General features: G+C 53.0%; 4 protein-coding genes across 5 annotated transcripts; 2 read left to right on the top strand and 2 right to left on the bottom strand.

Annotated features, from left to right (window-relative positions):
* Positions 1–143: 143 nt before the first annotated feature.
* Positions 144–3,114, top strand: ptcd1 (pentatricopeptide repeat domain 1). The gene is made up of 8 exons (XM_049720055.1): positions 144–687; positions 790–930; positions 998–1,216; positions 1,402–1,503; positions 1,664–2,239; positions 2,328–2,444; positions 2,532–2,714; positions 2,832–3,114. The coding sequence occupies exons 1-8, from the start codon at positions 265–267 to the stop codon at positions 3,051–3,053; spliced, it is 1,983 nt and encodes a 660-aa protein (XP_049576012.1). The 5' UTR covers positions 144–264; the 3' UTR covers positions 3,054–3,114.
* An 18-nt stretch (positions 3,115–3,132) lies between these two features.
* zgc:112980 (uncharacterized protein LOC503706 homolog) lies at positions 3,133–8,363 on the top strand. Its single transcript, XM_049720050.2, has 24 exons — positions 3,133–3,277; positions 3,743–3,881; positions 3,948–4,056; positions 4,149–4,239; positions 4,342–4,492; positions 4,578–4,659; positions 4,725–4,850; positions 4,993–5,055; positions 5,139–5,261; positions 5,332–5,487; positions 5,557–5,610; positions 5,675–5,886; positions 5,964–6,043; positions 6,115–6,204; positions 6,302–6,379; positions 6,469–6,573; positions 6,705–6,810; positions 6,885–6,948; positions 7,013–7,236; positions 7,305–7,384; positions 7,452–7,538; positions 7,616–7,702; positions 7,782–7,877; positions 7,939–8,363. The coding sequence occupies exons 2-24, from the start codon at positions 3,752–3,754 to the stop codon at positions 8,104–8,106; spliced, it is 2,562 nt and encodes an 853-aa protein (XP_049576007.1). The 5' UTR covers positions 3,133–3,277; positions 3,743–3,751; the 3' UTR covers positions 8,107–8,363.
* On the bottom strand, positions 8,318–11,609 carry smcr8b (Smith-Magenis syndrome chromosome region, candidate 8b). 2 transcript variants are annotated; one of them, XM_049720052.1, is made up of 5 exons: positions 11,112–11,609; positions 10,406–10,655; positions 10,240–10,324; positions 8,936–10,177; positions 8,318–8,826 (listed from the first exon to the last, which is right to left on the bottom strand). In XM_049720052.1, exons 1-5 carry the CDS (start codon positions 11,331–11,333, stop codon positions 8,454–8,456), a joined length of 2,172 nt encoding a protein of 723 aa, XP_049576009.1. In that variant the 5' UTR covers positions 11,334–11,609; the 3' UTR covers positions 8,318–8,453. The 2 variants fall into 2 exon arrangements, with proteins under 2 accessions (XP_049576009.1, XP_049576008.1); XM_049720051.1 differs by having other exon boundaries at positions 10,240–10,655.
* A 1,037-nt stretch (positions 11,610–12,646) lies between these two features.
* Positions 12,647–15,800, bottom strand: alkbh5 (alkB homolog 5, RNA demethylase). The gene is made up of 4 exons (XM_049720039.1): positions 13,877–15,800; positions 13,681–13,761; positions 13,342–13,464; positions 12,647–13,084 (listed from the first exon to the last, which is right to left on the bottom strand). Exons 1-4 carry the CDS (start codon positions 14,572–14,574, stop codon positions 12,931–12,933), a joined length of 1,056 nt encoding a protein of 351 aa, XP_049575996.1. The 5' UTR covers positions 14,575–15,800; the 3' UTR covers positions 12,647–12,930.
* Between the last annotated feature and the right edge of the window lie 36 nt (positions 15,801–15,836).

Raw genomic sequence — 15,836 nt, 5'->3', positions numbered from 1 at the left:
TTCAATCTTTTATTTAAAAAGAAACGTAATGCTTTACTATAGTATACATTTTACATGTCGACGGTGTGACAGCCGAGTGTTTATATTTGCTCGACCTTTTAAAATTCTTTATTCACGACTATCGACTTCTCGTCCCTCGTCCGCAAAGCCTTATTAAATATGGCGGCGCGCGTGACACACTGAACCCGTGTTGTCAAACAAGAGAAAATTGATTATATACCAATGATTCAATAGCTTCTTTGTATCCTGATCTTAATTTTAACAATGCTCTCGACTGTAGCAACTTTGTGCTACCGAAACGGGGCAACAAAGTCAGTGGTGATAGTTGCAAAGTTGTCCCGTCTAGCAGCGGTCACTAAGCGAACTGTCAGCCCCGATGGAGCTCCACCATCACCCTTGGTGAGGCTCTTCCTCTCACGTCAGATCATCAGACAGCTCTCCCTGTCCGTCTCCGCATGGCAGCAGGACGCCGAGTTAGCCTCGCCACCCGAGGAGAACTTCGGCGATCTCTCCGCCGACATTTCTTCCCGGAGGTCGTTCAAGAAAGTTAGCCCGGAGATGTTGGACCTGAGCTACCGAGAAGATGAAGACGACAAGAAGCCGGAGGAACCTTCACGCAGGCCCGGCAGGAGAAATACTACCTACTGGTACTTCTTACAGTGCAAGAAGCTCATTAAAGATGGGAAGGTTGGTGTTGTGATTGTTCTAATCATTTTGGATCAGCAAATATGGCAGCAGATATTTTTTGGGTGTGGCTGATCTCTGCAAGATGCAAATGTTTGTTTTGAGCTTGAGGAGGCGTTGGAGCTGTTTGAGGACAACATGCTGCGTGGAGAACGGCTGCAGCCGGAGGAGTACAACTTCAGCGTGCTCATCGGAGGCTGTGGGCGGGCCGGCCACCTCAAGAAAGCTTTCAAGCTCTACAACGATGTGAGGCTGCCTCACCTCAATGAACACCTTCTTTATCAAACAACATATTTGACTGGCTTTGTCGCAGCTGAAGAAGCGAGGTCTGGAGGCGTCGGACGCCACCTACACGGCTCTGTTCAATGCCTGTGCCGAGTCGCCGCACAGACACGTGGCGACGGAGCAGGCGCTCAAGTTGGAACAGGAGGTGAGACGCAAGAACCTTACCCTCAACGTGGCCACCTACCACGCCGTCCTCAAGATGCACGCTCTCAGCCACAACCTGCACGCCTGCGTCCACACAATCAAGGTCCGTATCTGTCTTTGTTAGCATCAAGCTAGCAGACTGTTGTGTTTTATGTTTGGAACCTTCCAAGTTTATTTTGGGACAAATAATTCACTAGCTGCCAAACTAATTTTATGCTACCATAGCTTAAAATTTTGTTTCCCCCCCCAAAAAAATGAAAGTAGTTGTGCTGCTTTGTGTGTTTCCAGGAGATGCTGGATGTTGGTCACGCCGTCACCCAGGAGACGTTTCACTACTTGCTGATGGGATGCCTGAAGGACAAAGAGCAGGGATTCAGGATGGCTTTGCAGGTCTTGAATTTCAGTTTCCCAGATCCTGCAAAATGTAGTTGCTTTGTCATGAATGTGCATTTGAGCTGCTGACATTTTGTAAAAATGTTCTGTCATTGCTTAACTTGCATATTTTGAACTCTTTCTTAGAATAAAGACTTTTTTTTTTTGCTTTTCCCAGGTGTGGCGGCGGATGCTCAAGTCCGGCCTGGTCCCGAACGCCAAGAACTACAACCTGCTCTTACGGACCGCAAGGGATTGCGGCATTGGTGACCCGGCGCTGGCCTCCAGCATCCTGCTCCAGTCCCACCCTGAGTCACGCAAAGGTGTCGACGTCGACCTTCTGGAGCGTCAGCTGCTCGGCCAACCTGATGCCGACCGGACGCAAAACAACTTTGTGCCGCACGAACTGGCGGAAACTGCACTGGTGCCTGTTGACTTCACTCCAAACTTGCTGGACCTCCTGGAGAGAGAGGCTGGCGGCGGTGGCGTGGTTTCCTTCGGGGTCGTGGAAGGAGCGTCTGACAGACTGGCCCTGCTGGGCGGAGGCCGAGGTTTCCTGGACAAGATGGCGGCGGGCGGGCTGAAGCCAGATTTGCGGACTCTGACGCTGCTGGCGGACACCATGTCGCCTGGACTTGAGTCTTTAGAGATGCTCCTGAAGGTGGCCAAAGAGCACGGCATCAAGCCGGACGCTGCCTTTTTCAATTCGGTCATTCGCAGGGCCGCCAGAAGTGGAGACCTTGATGCAGCCAAGGTAGGCAGAGTGTAAAAACAAAATCTGTTGCCCCTCCACATCTAAAAACGGAAAGTAATCTCTCATCTCTAACTTTGTGTGTCTGCAGGCCGTGTTGGGTGTCATGCGACAGCGCAACGTGAGCGTGGACGTGCAGACGTTTGGCAGCCTGGCGCTGGGATGCCAGACCCAAAAGGAAGGACTTGAGCTGCTCTCACACATGGAGGTGCTGAACGTTCGTTCTCATTAGCAGCACTGCATGTGATCATTGACGTTTCGGCTGACCAACGGCTGGCTCCGTGTTGTTTGCCAGGAGGCGGGGTTAAAGCCCAACGCGCACGTGTTCTCCGCTCTTATTGGCCGAGCGAGTCGCCGTCTGGATTACGCTTACCTGAAAACGCTGCTGAAAAGCATGCGCGACAAGGGGGTGTGGCCTAACCAGGTCGTCATTAAACAGCTGGAGTTTGCCGCTCAGTATCCTCCCAACTACGACCAGGTAACCGCGGCGACCACCGTCACTCGTTCTTTCATGGGGAAATATGTGAAAATATGCCTGCCTCTCACTCTGTATAGAAAAATAAACAAATGTACATTTTAATTGCTTTCCTCCCAGTACAAGTCCCGCAACAACTACTTGCTCCAGATCGACGGCTTCCGCGGTTACTACGAGCATTGGCTGCGGAGCATGCCGGCCCAAGGCGAGCAGGACCCACAGTCGAAGGCCATGAGCCCGGCTTTTGTCAGAAATCAAGCCCAGATGATTGAAGGCCGGAAGAAGCAAAGAGCAGCGGCCAGGATCAAACTGAGCAGCAAGAAAAAAAACACGGCACCTTAGTCATGGCTTTTGTATCTTATTGTGAATGTTATTTTCAGAATAAAAACATGATTTAATTGTATTGGTGGCATTCCCGTTTTATGCTATGGTCGGCAGATGGCGCTCATGCAACGCAATAGCTGCCAATTGGCGTTAAATCCCCCAAAAGAAGAAGAACCCGGATGTGCATTTCCCAGCGGCGCGAAATAAAAAAATCAATCCCTTCGAAAGATTGGTAAACACCGGTAAGAATTCAATGAATACACACGTTTGCTCAACTTTTCTATTGCTCTATAAAGCAAGTGAAAATGAAATATTGGTTCTGTTTCTGTGTCGTGGCAGCCTTACTTGGAAAACGTTTCAGCTTTGCCAATCGAAGTCATGGCATTTGTTTGAAATCTTATTTTGTCGTCATCGAACGTTGATCCTCAAACTTTTTTTTTTTACTCGGACCAATTTTACAGAGAGCAATCTTTTGACGGTCTGCCAATAAAAAAATAAAAATAAAACTGGTCCCATCTTCCATATATCCAATAATGTGTTCTATATTTTCCCTTTTCTTTGTCAGTACATAAAATTATCCTTAAAAAATATGGGATATTATCTCCTGTAATGTTTTTTATTGCCTTCTCTCCACAATCAGGCAGTTTAAAGATTTAAAATGTCTCAGGCAGTTTAAAGATTTAAAATGTCTGCCATTGTTTTCCCAGACTTTTGTGATGGGCACAGCCGCAGACAACGACAGCGTCATCCTCGTCAGTGACGATGACGACGAAGACTGCAACCAGGACACATCCCGCTACGACTCGTCACTTATCATCATGGAGACGCAAGATGTGCCGCGGAAGGGTAAGCCGGCCTCCATTTTGCTCTTTGCGTGCCCCAAAGAAATGCAGTACTTTGTGTCTTTTCAAGATTCTACACTGTCTCCCAGTAAATTGGACGAAGACTTGGTGGTCATCTTCTCCCGTCCGGCTGAGCTGTTGCCCCACGCACGCTTTGACTGCCCCAAGCATCCTTTTACGTGAGGCCTTTCATTTCTTGTCGGGCGCCGGAATAAAACGAGTTCCACAGATAAACGGACCTCCACTAAAGCCTCAGTCCGCTGCCCCCCAGAGCAACAGACAAGTGCGGAGAACCCGTGCCAGGAAACCAGCTCGTGTGCGGCCAATGCTTTTGCTACATCTGCGACAAATTGGCAACCGAGGTACGTGCCGCACCGGTGATTCTTTCCCGCTTGAGCAAACTCAAATTAACCACTTGACTTGTCAAGAGAAGTTCTCAAGGAATTGTGTGATGTGGTTGCAAGTGTGAAAGGTGGCACCAGAGCGGCGCCTGCCACTGCAACAGCCACAAGAAGAGCAATTTGTGGAACCAGCTGAGGAACCACACACTACTGGGCCACTTGGCCGCCTTCAAGGTCACGCTGTCGGAGGTGGACGCCCATCTGCGCCAAGCAGGTGCGTGCTGACTTCAGCCTCTTCTTCCCCTACCTACCTGCCAGCCAGCCAGCCGACCGTCCTCACCGTGGAAACTCGTCCGCAGAGTCGGCGCTGCGGAGCTTCAAAGCCGAGCTCTGCGCTCAGATGACGTTGGCGTCCTCGATGGGCGACGGCGTCTCCTACGAGTGAGTGCTCCCGCAACCCCTAAACGCGGTGCCTCCTTTTCCGGCTAACGGCCTCCCTTCCGCAGCTGCACGGCTGCCTTGCAGTACGTGTTGGACTTCGTGAACAAAGCTGAGCAACACGATGCCCGGGCGGCGGCGCTCATGAGGCTGGGGGCCGCTGATGACTTCCTTCGACTTTTTTACGCCAAAGGGTAATGGATGGGGTTGGGTTCACTGGAGACTTTTGCCCGGTTGGTGTTCCTAATAAAGTGGAGTGGGTGTATGTCGCGTGTAATCTGTGTTACAATCTTTTTTTTTTTTTTTTTCTAATTTTTCCTCCTGCCTTCTGTGCAGGGTTTTCTGCCTGGCGTCGCCCTCCTCCACCCCCGCAAGCAGCAAATGGATGTTAATGCGCAGGTGCCTTCGTGATCCTTGCAAGTGTGTGTGTGTGTGTGTGTGTGTGTTTGCGTGTCACGCTCACATTTGTGTGTGTGCGGCAGGTTGTTGTCTGCCCTGCAGAGGCAGCTGGTTATGGATGATTTCACGCCAGAGTTCCGGCAAAAACTACAAGATTTTTACAGGAATTTAACGTTTCCTCCTGAGCTCACACACATCAGGGACAGGTGTGTGTGTGTGTGTGTTTAATTAGTGGTTTTGAGCGTGTGTTTTTTACGGGTTTGTGTTTTGGCGCAGCTTGGATGTGCGGCCTTGGGACGACATTCTGCTGGCGTCCGTGTTGAAAGGACAGAACGTGATCGGCGTGCGCACCACCCGAGGCATGAAGGACACGCTCTTTGAGGATTTCGATGTGGTTTTGCTCAGGGTGCAGCGACTGGTGGACCAGAACAGGTCCGCCCGGCAACTACAGCGCGGCCGGCTCCACTCGGTATTCATTTTTTTCTCATGAATGTTCCGCAGGTTTCGAGAATTAAGGCGCTACCTTCAAGTTGTACGGACCAACTTGTTAAGTGGGTGAGTGCGGCGCGGTGATGAAACCCCGCCACCGGGTGGCGCTGTGACATGCCCTTCTGTCTAGCATCCAGTGGGTGAAGGACCTGGTTCCGTTCTTCATGTGCATGGAGGGCGACTTCCACAACGCGCTGTTCAGCATCTTTAAGGCTGCCTCGCGCCTGACCTCGCACCGCGTCCTCATGTACCTGCGCCTGCTGGACACGGCCACGGCGCCAAAGCTGTCCATCAGTCCTACGGGGGAGCTCCATTTTGCAGACGAGTGGCACGCCATCCAAGGTCAGCAAACTTTCTGTCCCTCACCCTAAGTGACCCCCCCCCCTCCCGTAAAACTTTAGCCCTTCTCTCCAATTCAGGTGCGGCACCGCTGGCGCGTTTAGCGCTGGTCCGCTTTGCCCTGAAGGTGCACGAGCTCTGTCCGGCCGTCCACAAGAACGTAAGGCAGCTGCGAGCTCCAATTTTGTAAAAGCTTTGCGCTTGAACAACTCGAAATGTCCTCGTCCGTAGTCCGAGTTTTGGCTCCACTTGCTGAAAATGGTGCAGGTGACTCGCCAGGCGCCCGCCGGGCTCCGCCAACCCAGTCTGGCCTTCCTCGAAGTATGCGCACTTCTTTTCTGAGCAGCTTCCCGCAAAGTCCTCCTTTAATTTTGCTTTGTGGGCTTCTCGTTTTTGTTCCTGCCTCCTCTTCAACTAGGAAGCTGTACGCACGGCCCGCTTCATTCTGGAGGACGAGTCCGGCGTCAATCTGCAGATCCCGCAGCACTTCATGTCGGTACGTACGCACGCACGCACGCGCGCACTTTGTCGCCTTTTTGGTGAGCGGCATCTCCATTTTTCCTTTTTTGGGTGCGCTGCTGGCAGACGTTCCCAGATCAAGCCATGTTGCTGCTGGTCAGCGCGGCCTTGGGTCGGATCATCGCCTGTCCTCCTCTGAGTCCCATCATCCCGCTTATCTGCACATTTCAGGTAGAAACGTCGGGCGCGACGTTAGCATGTGCGGCTAACAGGCTAACTCGAGCTGCGCTTAGCATGTCAACTTGTTTTCCTAGCACTGAGCAGGTTTCTCCATTTTTGCGCAACTTCTGTTTGTACCACAGAAGAACGTTTGGGCTCTGCACTGCTTTTGGAGGGACCTGTTGCCCACGGACCGGTACCAGGCATTCATCGTGCACAAGATCTATCAGGAGCTGAAGAACCCAGCAGGTGGGATCAACATCTGCCAACATTCAGGTCTGGGCTCTGACTCGGCCTTTCTGGCTTTTTCCTTGCGGCAAAAGACTTTTCGACCCATGATCGGTCCAGAAGCGAGGTTCTCTGGCCCGCTCCCATCAAGTGGAACCAGTAAGTGAACCCTTGAGGCCCTTTTTGGCAGAACAAAGACGGTGACAAACGTTTTGTGGTGGAGTTTTTTGCAGCTGAAGGACTTCCTGCCGTTCCTGCTGTGCTTGGAGGGCCAAACGTGCCAGGCGCTGAAGATGTTCTTCCCGAAGTGCGGCCCCGCCGCATGGCCCACGGCGTTCACCTTCCCGCTCTACCTCCGTCTGTTTGGCTCGGGTACGGTGCCCAGGATGAGCCTCGGACCCACGGGGGAACTCTGCGCGCACGGCGACACCTGGCACTGCGTTCCAGGTGTGTGTCCGTCCCCTCACCCTTCCATCCTTCCTTGCTTCCTTCCACGTGGGCCTGCGTGTGTCCAGGTGCGTCAGCGCTGACGCGTTTGCAGTTGGTCCACTTTGCGCTCAAGGTCCTCCATGGCTCGGCGGCCTGCTACCACAGCGTAAGTTCCAATTGCTTTTACCTCTCCGGCGCCGCAGCCATTTTGTTTGACCTGTGTGTCTTTTCAGAGCCAATGTTGGATCAGTCTACTCAACATGGTCACGCTCACAAATTCCCTCAGCAGCATCCCAGAACCCAGTTCCGACTTCAAGCGAGTACGTTTTTGTGTCCCTTTGTGTAATTTATGTTTGCGCACGAGTGACGAACCGCCACCGTTTCTTCTGGGCATCAGGAGGCCGTCACATTTGCAGGGTCCGTCCTGCTCTCCTACAGCGAAGGTCTCGCCACCCAATTGAAGATCCCGCAGAGCTTTTTGCCGGTACCGACACACGCGGCGGCGATGTCGGTGTTGCCGATCCACGTGTAATTCCCAGCGTGCGTGTGTTGTGTCGTGGCAGTACTCGGATCAGGCCTTGTTGCTGCTGGTCACCAGAGCCTTGCGACAGATCATCTTCCATCTCATGCCCGTCCTCCCCATTCTCAGCACCTTCGAGGTAATCCAATACAAACGAGTCCACGCTCGAATCTTTCATGAACCCGCTCTGGATTTTTCAGAAGAGCCTTTGGGCTCTGCGCTGGTTCTGGACCCATTTGTCCGATGACGGCTTCAACAACGCCATCATGGATAAGGTCCAGAAAGAGGTTTGGCAGACAACAGCAAACGCTTCTCTCCAGTCGATCCATCACCTTCTGGATCCTTCCAGCACCGCCAGGAACCTCTAAGCCACGTAGCGTGACCGCCATCAGGGGCGCTGCAGGCCCACAGGCAAAGTGTCAATCAAAAAGAACCAAATATTGTGTGTTGTGTGTTTCGAATCTTTTGAATACTTACTAAGACTTGGATGAACTTTATCAAGGTATGCTGACACTTTGGGTCAGCATCTTTACACCTTTTGTGCCTTTTTATTTTTGGAATGTCACACACACACACGCACACATTCATGTTGTTTAATTTAAAATATAAACACGTCTGGCATTGAGCTTTTTCTGATTGTTTGAGCGCAGTTTTTTTTAATTTTTTTTTTTTTTATTGCCGCTACGTCCCGCCAACGTTGCAGCCCTTTGCAAGTCTATACAGCGGTGGTGTTTTTGTGCACATGCAGCGCCACGTAGGAGAAACGCAGCGCCGGCGGTCCGCGAGCAGCGTGCTGACGCTTGATGAGGTCCGACAGGAAACGCATCACGCTCAGGTCGCCGTCATCCAACACGTCATCTTTATCTCCTCTCCGGGCGAAGGTGAAGAGCAGCGCCCGATTCGCCAGCGCCGTCAGGCCGCTCTGCACGTGCAGCAGGAAGGCGCCGGCGGGCACGGCCGAGCCCACCAGGGAGCCCGCTAGCGAACCCGAGTACCGCTGGCAGCGTAGCGTCCTCTGGTCCAAGTCCAGCACGGCCAGGTAGCGACTGTAACGACTCAGCCAGTGAAGCGGGCCCGAGGACGGAGACCTAGATGCGGGATGAAGATGACCAAGCCGGAAATGACCAAAGCTTGATGATTAAATAAGAACAATCTGATTTGGCCCAAATCCAAACTGGGCTGTGAAGAAAGCCTTACCTGTGGAATCCAATCAGCCTCCACGTGAGCAGGTCGCTCAGCTGGAGCGGTGCGCTCAAACACGGCATCACGGCGCCGGCGGGAGCCGGCAGGAAGAGCGCCAGGGCGTCCACCGTCTTCCGCAGCTTGTCGCCATCTCCCGAGAGCAGCACCAGAGGACGGCCGCTCAGCAGGCAGAAGACCACCTGCCGAGAGAAGGAGTTCTGCTTGACGAAGCGCTGCGCACGCAGTCCCGCCTCGTCCGAGGAGAGCGTCCGGTGGGGCGCGTGCGTCTCGGCGCCGCCGTCCGACGCCTCGTCCACGCTCTGTGGCCAAGACCACGGCTCCGCCGGGAGATTGGGCAGCATTTGATAAGCGCTACCCGCTCGAGCGTCCTTTGCCGTAACGTCTGTTTTGTCATCTTTGATGGGCTCTTCTTCCTCGCTGATGGCGGCAAGGTCTTCGGCGATGATGGACTCGGTGGTGCTGAGGACCTCGATGCTGTCTTCGCTGTTGGTCCTCCCGACGTAGACTCTGAGGCGCCGAGGTCCCGGGTCCGAGACTGCCACGAGAGACGAATCGAGTGAGGGGAGCGGCGTGGCCAGAGGAACGGCAATCGGCGCAGGATCGGACGAGCCGGGAAGCAAAGACGAGGTGACGGGCGCAGCGGACGAGGCCAGTGTTTTGTAGGATCTCTCCGTGCCAATGACTTGTATGCTGTCTCCGCTGCTGGTGCTTCCCGTCATCTCTTCTTCTTTCGCCTCCACGGAGGACTCGGAGCTCGGCCAACTTCCTGTTTCCCGCGCAACCGCTTCCTCTCCATCCTCCTCCTCCTCCTCTTCATCATCCTCAGGCTGCTCGAAGAGGAAGTTGGTCAGTCTGAGCTTCCTGTTCAGCGCGCGCGTGATGCCGGCGCTCCGCAGGGCGGTGACGTCGCCGCGGAGGCGGACCTCCGCTTGCGCCAGCTGCTCCGTCATCAACGACAGGAAGTAGGTGCTGCAGAGTTCCTGCAATGGCTTCAGCCGACCTTCGGGGCCGGCGAGGTGGGCTGCCGGTGGAGGAGGAGGCGGGATGGAGGTGGCGTCCGTCGAGACGTCGGCCGGCTCGTAGGGCAAGAAGTCGGGCTGCTTTAGCTTCCTGTTGGGGTAGGAAGTAACCTGACGGAGGAGATCTTTGTGCGTGGCGATGGCTCGCTCCACCGCCTCCAGCTGCTCACCCGCGCCGCTCATGCTGTCATCTTGCAGCAGCGCCAAGCGTTTGTATCTAAAACAGATGAGAATGATGAAGAAAAGTGAAAGTTTGAAGTTAGTGTGGGACGTTCTTACTGAAGCTGGTGAAGCTTGCGGTGCAGCTCCAAGGAGAAGGTCTGCCGGTTTCCAGTCTTGAGGCTGTCGGCAGCCAAGCCAAATCCTGCCGACAGCCGTCCAAAGTTGTCCATGATCTTGGCCTGGCTTGAACACACGTAGGCCATGCAGAAGGGGCGCACCATACCGCGGGCCGACAGGTCCAGAAGGGTCATGTGGCGTACGTAGGCAAAGACCCAGTCGGCCGAGTCCCCCAGGACCACCTCGGAGTCCTCGTTGAAGTTTAGCCGAAGCCCCGAGGAGGATGAGGAGGACGGGCCTCCCGGGCCTGACGCCTGGTAGTCCACAGACATGATACGCACAGAGAAGTGGTTCAGGTCCAGGGATCCCGACGCGCCCGCCTCGTCAGGTATGGTCATCACGGGCGTAGGCCCCACCTATTGGACGTTGACAGTAGTGCATTACTACGCATCAAACGCCTTCTAATAATACATGTAGCTTATTAAGCATTTTTCTTTTTATAGAATTGTATTTTTATGGTTCAAATGTTTCAGAAATATATTCTTTACAAGCAATATACTCTATATTGTTTTTTTTTTCTGATTTATCAACTATCACAATACTTTTTTCTCCGTCCGGTGAGTTATGGTATGTCATTTCGGAAATAATGGACACAAATATATTTTATTTTATTATGATATAGTACATCTGAAACGTATTCTCCGTATTCTTGATCGTGTTATTGAACTTTGGAAAAATACATTATATGCCGTTATTGACGTTTCCCCTTTCAAGAAACGCTTATAGACATCTATCGTACAAATCATAATGAGTCGTAACAATCAATAACGTGATCAAATCCAGCCAAGTCAGGACGACTCATCATCACCGACCTCCTCGGAGAACTCGGCCACCAGCACGAAGTCCCTGTGAAAACCGGCGGCGGAGCTCCACGGGTGCCCACCGCCGCTCGCGTCGGAGGGGAGCGGCGGGATGGAGAGCTCCTCGGGAAGAAGCCCCCTCGCCGTTCCGCGCTCTCCCTCCGCCTCGCCATCCTCGCTGTCGCCGAAGCCCTCCGGCCCGGTGAAAGGCAGAAGGTCCGGGGACGAGATCATCGGCGAACCCCGGCGAAGATCGGGGCTTCTCCGGCCGACATCGGATCCCAACAGCTGACACCGAGAGTCATGTGACCGTCAGAGAAGTAGTCACACGCTTCCCGGGATTGACTTCCTCTTTTCAGGAGGAATAAACTCAAGAAAAGGTCGCCTTAAGTCTTAGTCGCTCAAGTGTTACGACTGACAGTTGCGGTTAGATAACTTTTAAGGACCGAAATGTTGGAAGACAAAATTGGCGCTGAGGTCAAGTGTGACGTGGTCGGACCCCCCGCGACTTCCGACTTCAAAATTAAAAGCATGAGCAATCCCGGTGACATCCGCTCACGCTTCACAATAAAACGTGATATTAAAAAGTGCTGTGATGGACTTTTAAAATAGAGTTAAGGCTCTAAACTTAGTTACAGAGAGTTTATATATGGATAGTTTTTCAAAATAGTTTTGATAACCAATCAGATTTCAAGTTTGCAACAGCTCACAGGTATCACGTTCGTGTCCTGATTGGATACGCACTAATTAGAGGCTTCGCTATCCAAACGGAAGCTGCTGTCCCGTAGGAGATTTGAACGAGCGAAAACGATCATTTGTGAAGATCTCGCTGGTTGGACATTTCGAGAAAAACTGGATATTGCGAGGATAGTCGTCCAGCCCCCGCGCTTGCTAACATGTGAGTAAAAAGCATTTTATTCTCCTTCTCCTATATTCTTGAAGGTTCTGCCAGTAGCCCACTTGGCTCATTTGTGCACTGTGACTTCAGTGAAGGGACTGAATTATTTTGCTTGAATGAACGGCCCGCCATCTAGTGGGAAAATTGCAAACAGTGTTGTTGTGCACTTTGTTACACCTGTTGCGATGGTGTCGATGCGCTGCACTCTATTTATAGTGCAAGCAAATGAGTCACACTCACGGGGGTCAAATAGATTTAGAACTTGACTCCAACTCAACTTGTTTCTTTGATGTATGTAAATATTTTCAAACATGAGGGTCTTCTTCGTTTATGCGAGCGTCAAGTGATGGCCGCAGTGCCCCACAAAGGAACTCCAGCCCAATTACAGCTGACATTTTGTACATTTTAATGCAATAAGTTATGAAAAACCACACCTTGCCAATCGTGTGCAAGTAGCGTTGCTGACTGGCAACGTCTCGTCTTTTGCAGTTAAATATTAATAGCGGATTCCCAGCTTGGCAGTTTGGGGAGCATGACTGGTTTACCCCCAAAAGTTTTATCTTGTGCGTGGCCGGGTTATTTCTGTCAATGTGTAACTAAAGATGCGAGCGGGCGAAGCAAAATGGCCGTGTGAAAGCAGCAAACAAACTGTGAGCAAGGTTTTGTGCTTTAATAGAGAAAAAGCAACAAGGCGGCCTCTGGCGCTCGTGAAGGAGGTCCAAATTTTCCATCTTCCTAAACTGCTTGAGGCTAACAAACAAAAAGGTGTGAAATGTTGGCGGAAAAGAAGACAAAAAAGGCTTCAAGACTAAGACAAATGTTATTTGTACAGCTCCGCTTTCCTTATGTACAAGCAGCTTTCCAAAGTATGTACATCTTCAAACAGTAACAGCTCTCCCGCTAGAGACAAGTCAAAAGAAAACAGGTGGGCCCTCAGTGACGCCGCATTTTGACTTTGCGCGACGAGCTCTCGCGATGTTTGTCGTAGTCGGCCTCGCGCTTCCTGTAGTCGTCCGAAGACGAGCTGCGACGCCGTTGGCCGGACGACCGCCGGTTCTCCTCCTTGTCCATCTCCAGCACGCGCGGCCTGCGGCAAAAACGGCAGCGCATTTCCATCTCTTTCCTCAGTTCACAATTTCAAAAAACCGTCACAAGATGCATAAATCGATCAGAACAAGGATTTGGTCAGGAAAATCCAATTAAAAGGCTGCAACTAAGGGGAATAATAATGGATTAATGTGTGAATTGTTTTGATGAACGAATCTGATTAATTTGATAGTCGACAGGTAAAAGAAAATCTAATGAAACAATATTTGCAACGTTGCCGCTCGGCGCCGCGCATACCTGTGAGCCGCGTCTGGGTCGGCCTTTCGATGCGAGCGCTTGGCTTTGAGGGGGGGCGCCCGCTCCACCGGGGCCGAACGTAAAGGGCTGTCAGAGTCCAGTCTGGGGGCGTCGGGTCTGGTTCTGAAAGAAAACGTCAACGTTGGGTCACGTTAGATGACAAACGGAGGCTTTCAAAAGTCACACATTGCGTAAGAGGTTCAAAGTTCCCACCCAAAAATAGCAGGCGCGTAATGTAAAGAAAGACAACCGGGACGGCAGCAAAGTGGGAATTCGCTCAAACAAGGCGAGTCTTAATAGGTCAATAATGAATTGATGGAGCCATGCGTTTGGACTTACTTCCTCAGGATGATGACAGCTCGCCGCTCCTTGATGTCCTGAGGTCTGATGCAGTGTGTGATGTCATCAGCAGCGTAGCCACTGAGAAACAAACGTCATGTTAGTTGTCAGTATTCATTCTTAACAGCAACATTGCAATGAATAATAAATCCACATTGAAGTGATTTTCAAAAGTTGAAACCAAATCACACTTTACCTGAGGACGGTGACACTGCCGCGGTGGACGGGCAGCACAAAGACGGGCTCGGACACCCGGATGGGCTTGAACTGGAAGCGGCATCCGAAGCAGAGCGCGCTGTCGCTGAAAAAGGACACGGAGACGATGGGCCGCGCAAAGATGTGCAGCGGGTCCACGTGGGACACGATGCAGCCGCCCGGCTGGTAGTCGTTGATGACGGCGCTGTTGACGAAGCCCTCCGGGACGACGCCGGCGGACACCAGGCGCTGGATGACCAGCTCGTACACCCAGCTCGGGATGTCGTCCACCTGCCCCTTGCGGTAGAGCCTCTCCTGGCCCGGACCGCGCTTCTCCAGCTGCGCCCCGTACGTGTAGCCCTCGCCGAAGAAGTACTTGTTGCGCAGCGGCGCGCGGTCCACCGTGTGCTCGCGGTACAGTCCGGCCTCCGCCTTGGCCACCACCTCGTCGATCTTCTCCTCGATGCGCGCACACTCCTCCGGCGTGAAGATGCTCTTCTGGAGGACGCTGCTGCGCACCCGGTGGGCCTCCTGCTCGCGGAGCTCGCCGCTGTCGTCGCTGTGATCGCACTCGTCGTCGTCGGACTCGCGGCGACGCCGCTTTCGCCCCGTGCTGCCGTTGCTTGTCCGGTGCTCGTCCCGGTGCGGCGGCATGGAGCGGAGTTTGTCGCGCAGGTCGGAGTAGCCGCTGGTGGCCATGCTGGCCCCGAAAAACAACGCTGCTAGGAAGAGGGGGGCGAGAGCGCTGCTAGGCGCTGCTAAGTTTAGCTGGCGGAGGTCATGTGGCGACGTCAAAAGCGGCCCGTCACGCTGGTGGTGCGGATGTGGCTCGGGTCTCACTCGTTCGCCCGTTAGCTCGGCTAGGCTAGGCTAACACGAGCTGGTCCGCTAGATTTCTCCCCGTTCGAGTGTCGTCGAAATGAGTCTGTGTCCGCGCGGCGCTAGGCTAACATGCGCCGCATGTACGCTCGTTTGCTCCAGCGGGTGACGCCAACCAAAATCAATCCGCGTTTATGCTGGTAGCTCGGTAGGCCAAGTTTGGAGTGAATCCGCTAGATCCCTCCGCAGGTGCCCCGTGGACTGCGCTGGCTGGGTGACGTCAAAACCAAGCCGCCTGTTAGCCTGTCTACTTTAGCTTCTTCCGCCGGGCGACTTGGACTTGAAAATCAATCCGCACTGACACTGATGTGGCTCGGCTCCCTCCTTCGCTAGCTGTTAGCACTCAAAGCTAATGGGGCTAGTCAGTTCGAATCCAACGCTGGTGCCTCGACCGATGCTCGTGAAAAACAGGCCGTGCTGGGGAAAGTTTGACTCGCTCGCTAGCTTGCTGTTAGCGCGGCAGGCTAGTTTGTGCGGATGTGGCTGAGCTAGACAATCTCGGCCAGCATTTGCTAAATCCACTGGATTCCTCCGCTGGTGTCCCGAACGACCGACCGACCGACCGCTGGAGCGGCTGACGTCAAAAAAGAATTCGCTTTGGTGTAGATGTAGCTCGGTTAGGCTAACGGCTGAAAATTGTCTCCAGCCGTTCCGCCGCTGCTTTGAGACGCGGACAAAAATGAAGGTTTTGATGTATCAGAAAATATTCCAAAGTCTTTCGACTAACAAAGTAAAAGCCAAGTCAAACACAACGTCGTCACGACAACGTAGTTAAGCTTAGCTTAGCTTAGCTTAGCCTGGCTTGGACGCTCCACCGCCGCCGCCTGAAAATGCCACCAAAAATACGCGCAGCGACATCTCACAACGGGTCTCCGTTATATTTCCCAAATAATGGCGTGTCCACCTGGATCGGCTTTCGGGGGAAACCTCGTCGTTCTTCGCAGCAAACTCTGCCAAACAGCCGAAACGAGCACCGAGGCTCGTCTTTGGAAAGGGGGAGGGAAGAAAAACGTGCAAATAAACTCGCGTAAACCTGCCAGCTCTTTGCGCGTGCGCAGTGACAAAGTGCCATCTGGGGGGGG

This window comes from Syngnathus scovelli, chromosome 5 (assembly GCF_024217435.2).
Source record: "Syngnathus scovelli strain Florida chromosome 5, RoL_Ssco_1.2, whole genome shotgun sequence".
NCBI classification, from domain to species: Eukaryota; Metazoa; Chordata; class Actinopteri; order Syngnathiformes; family Syngnathidae; genus Syngnathus; species Syngnathus scovelli.
This window is presented reverse-complemented; position numbering and strand designations above follow the sequence as displayed.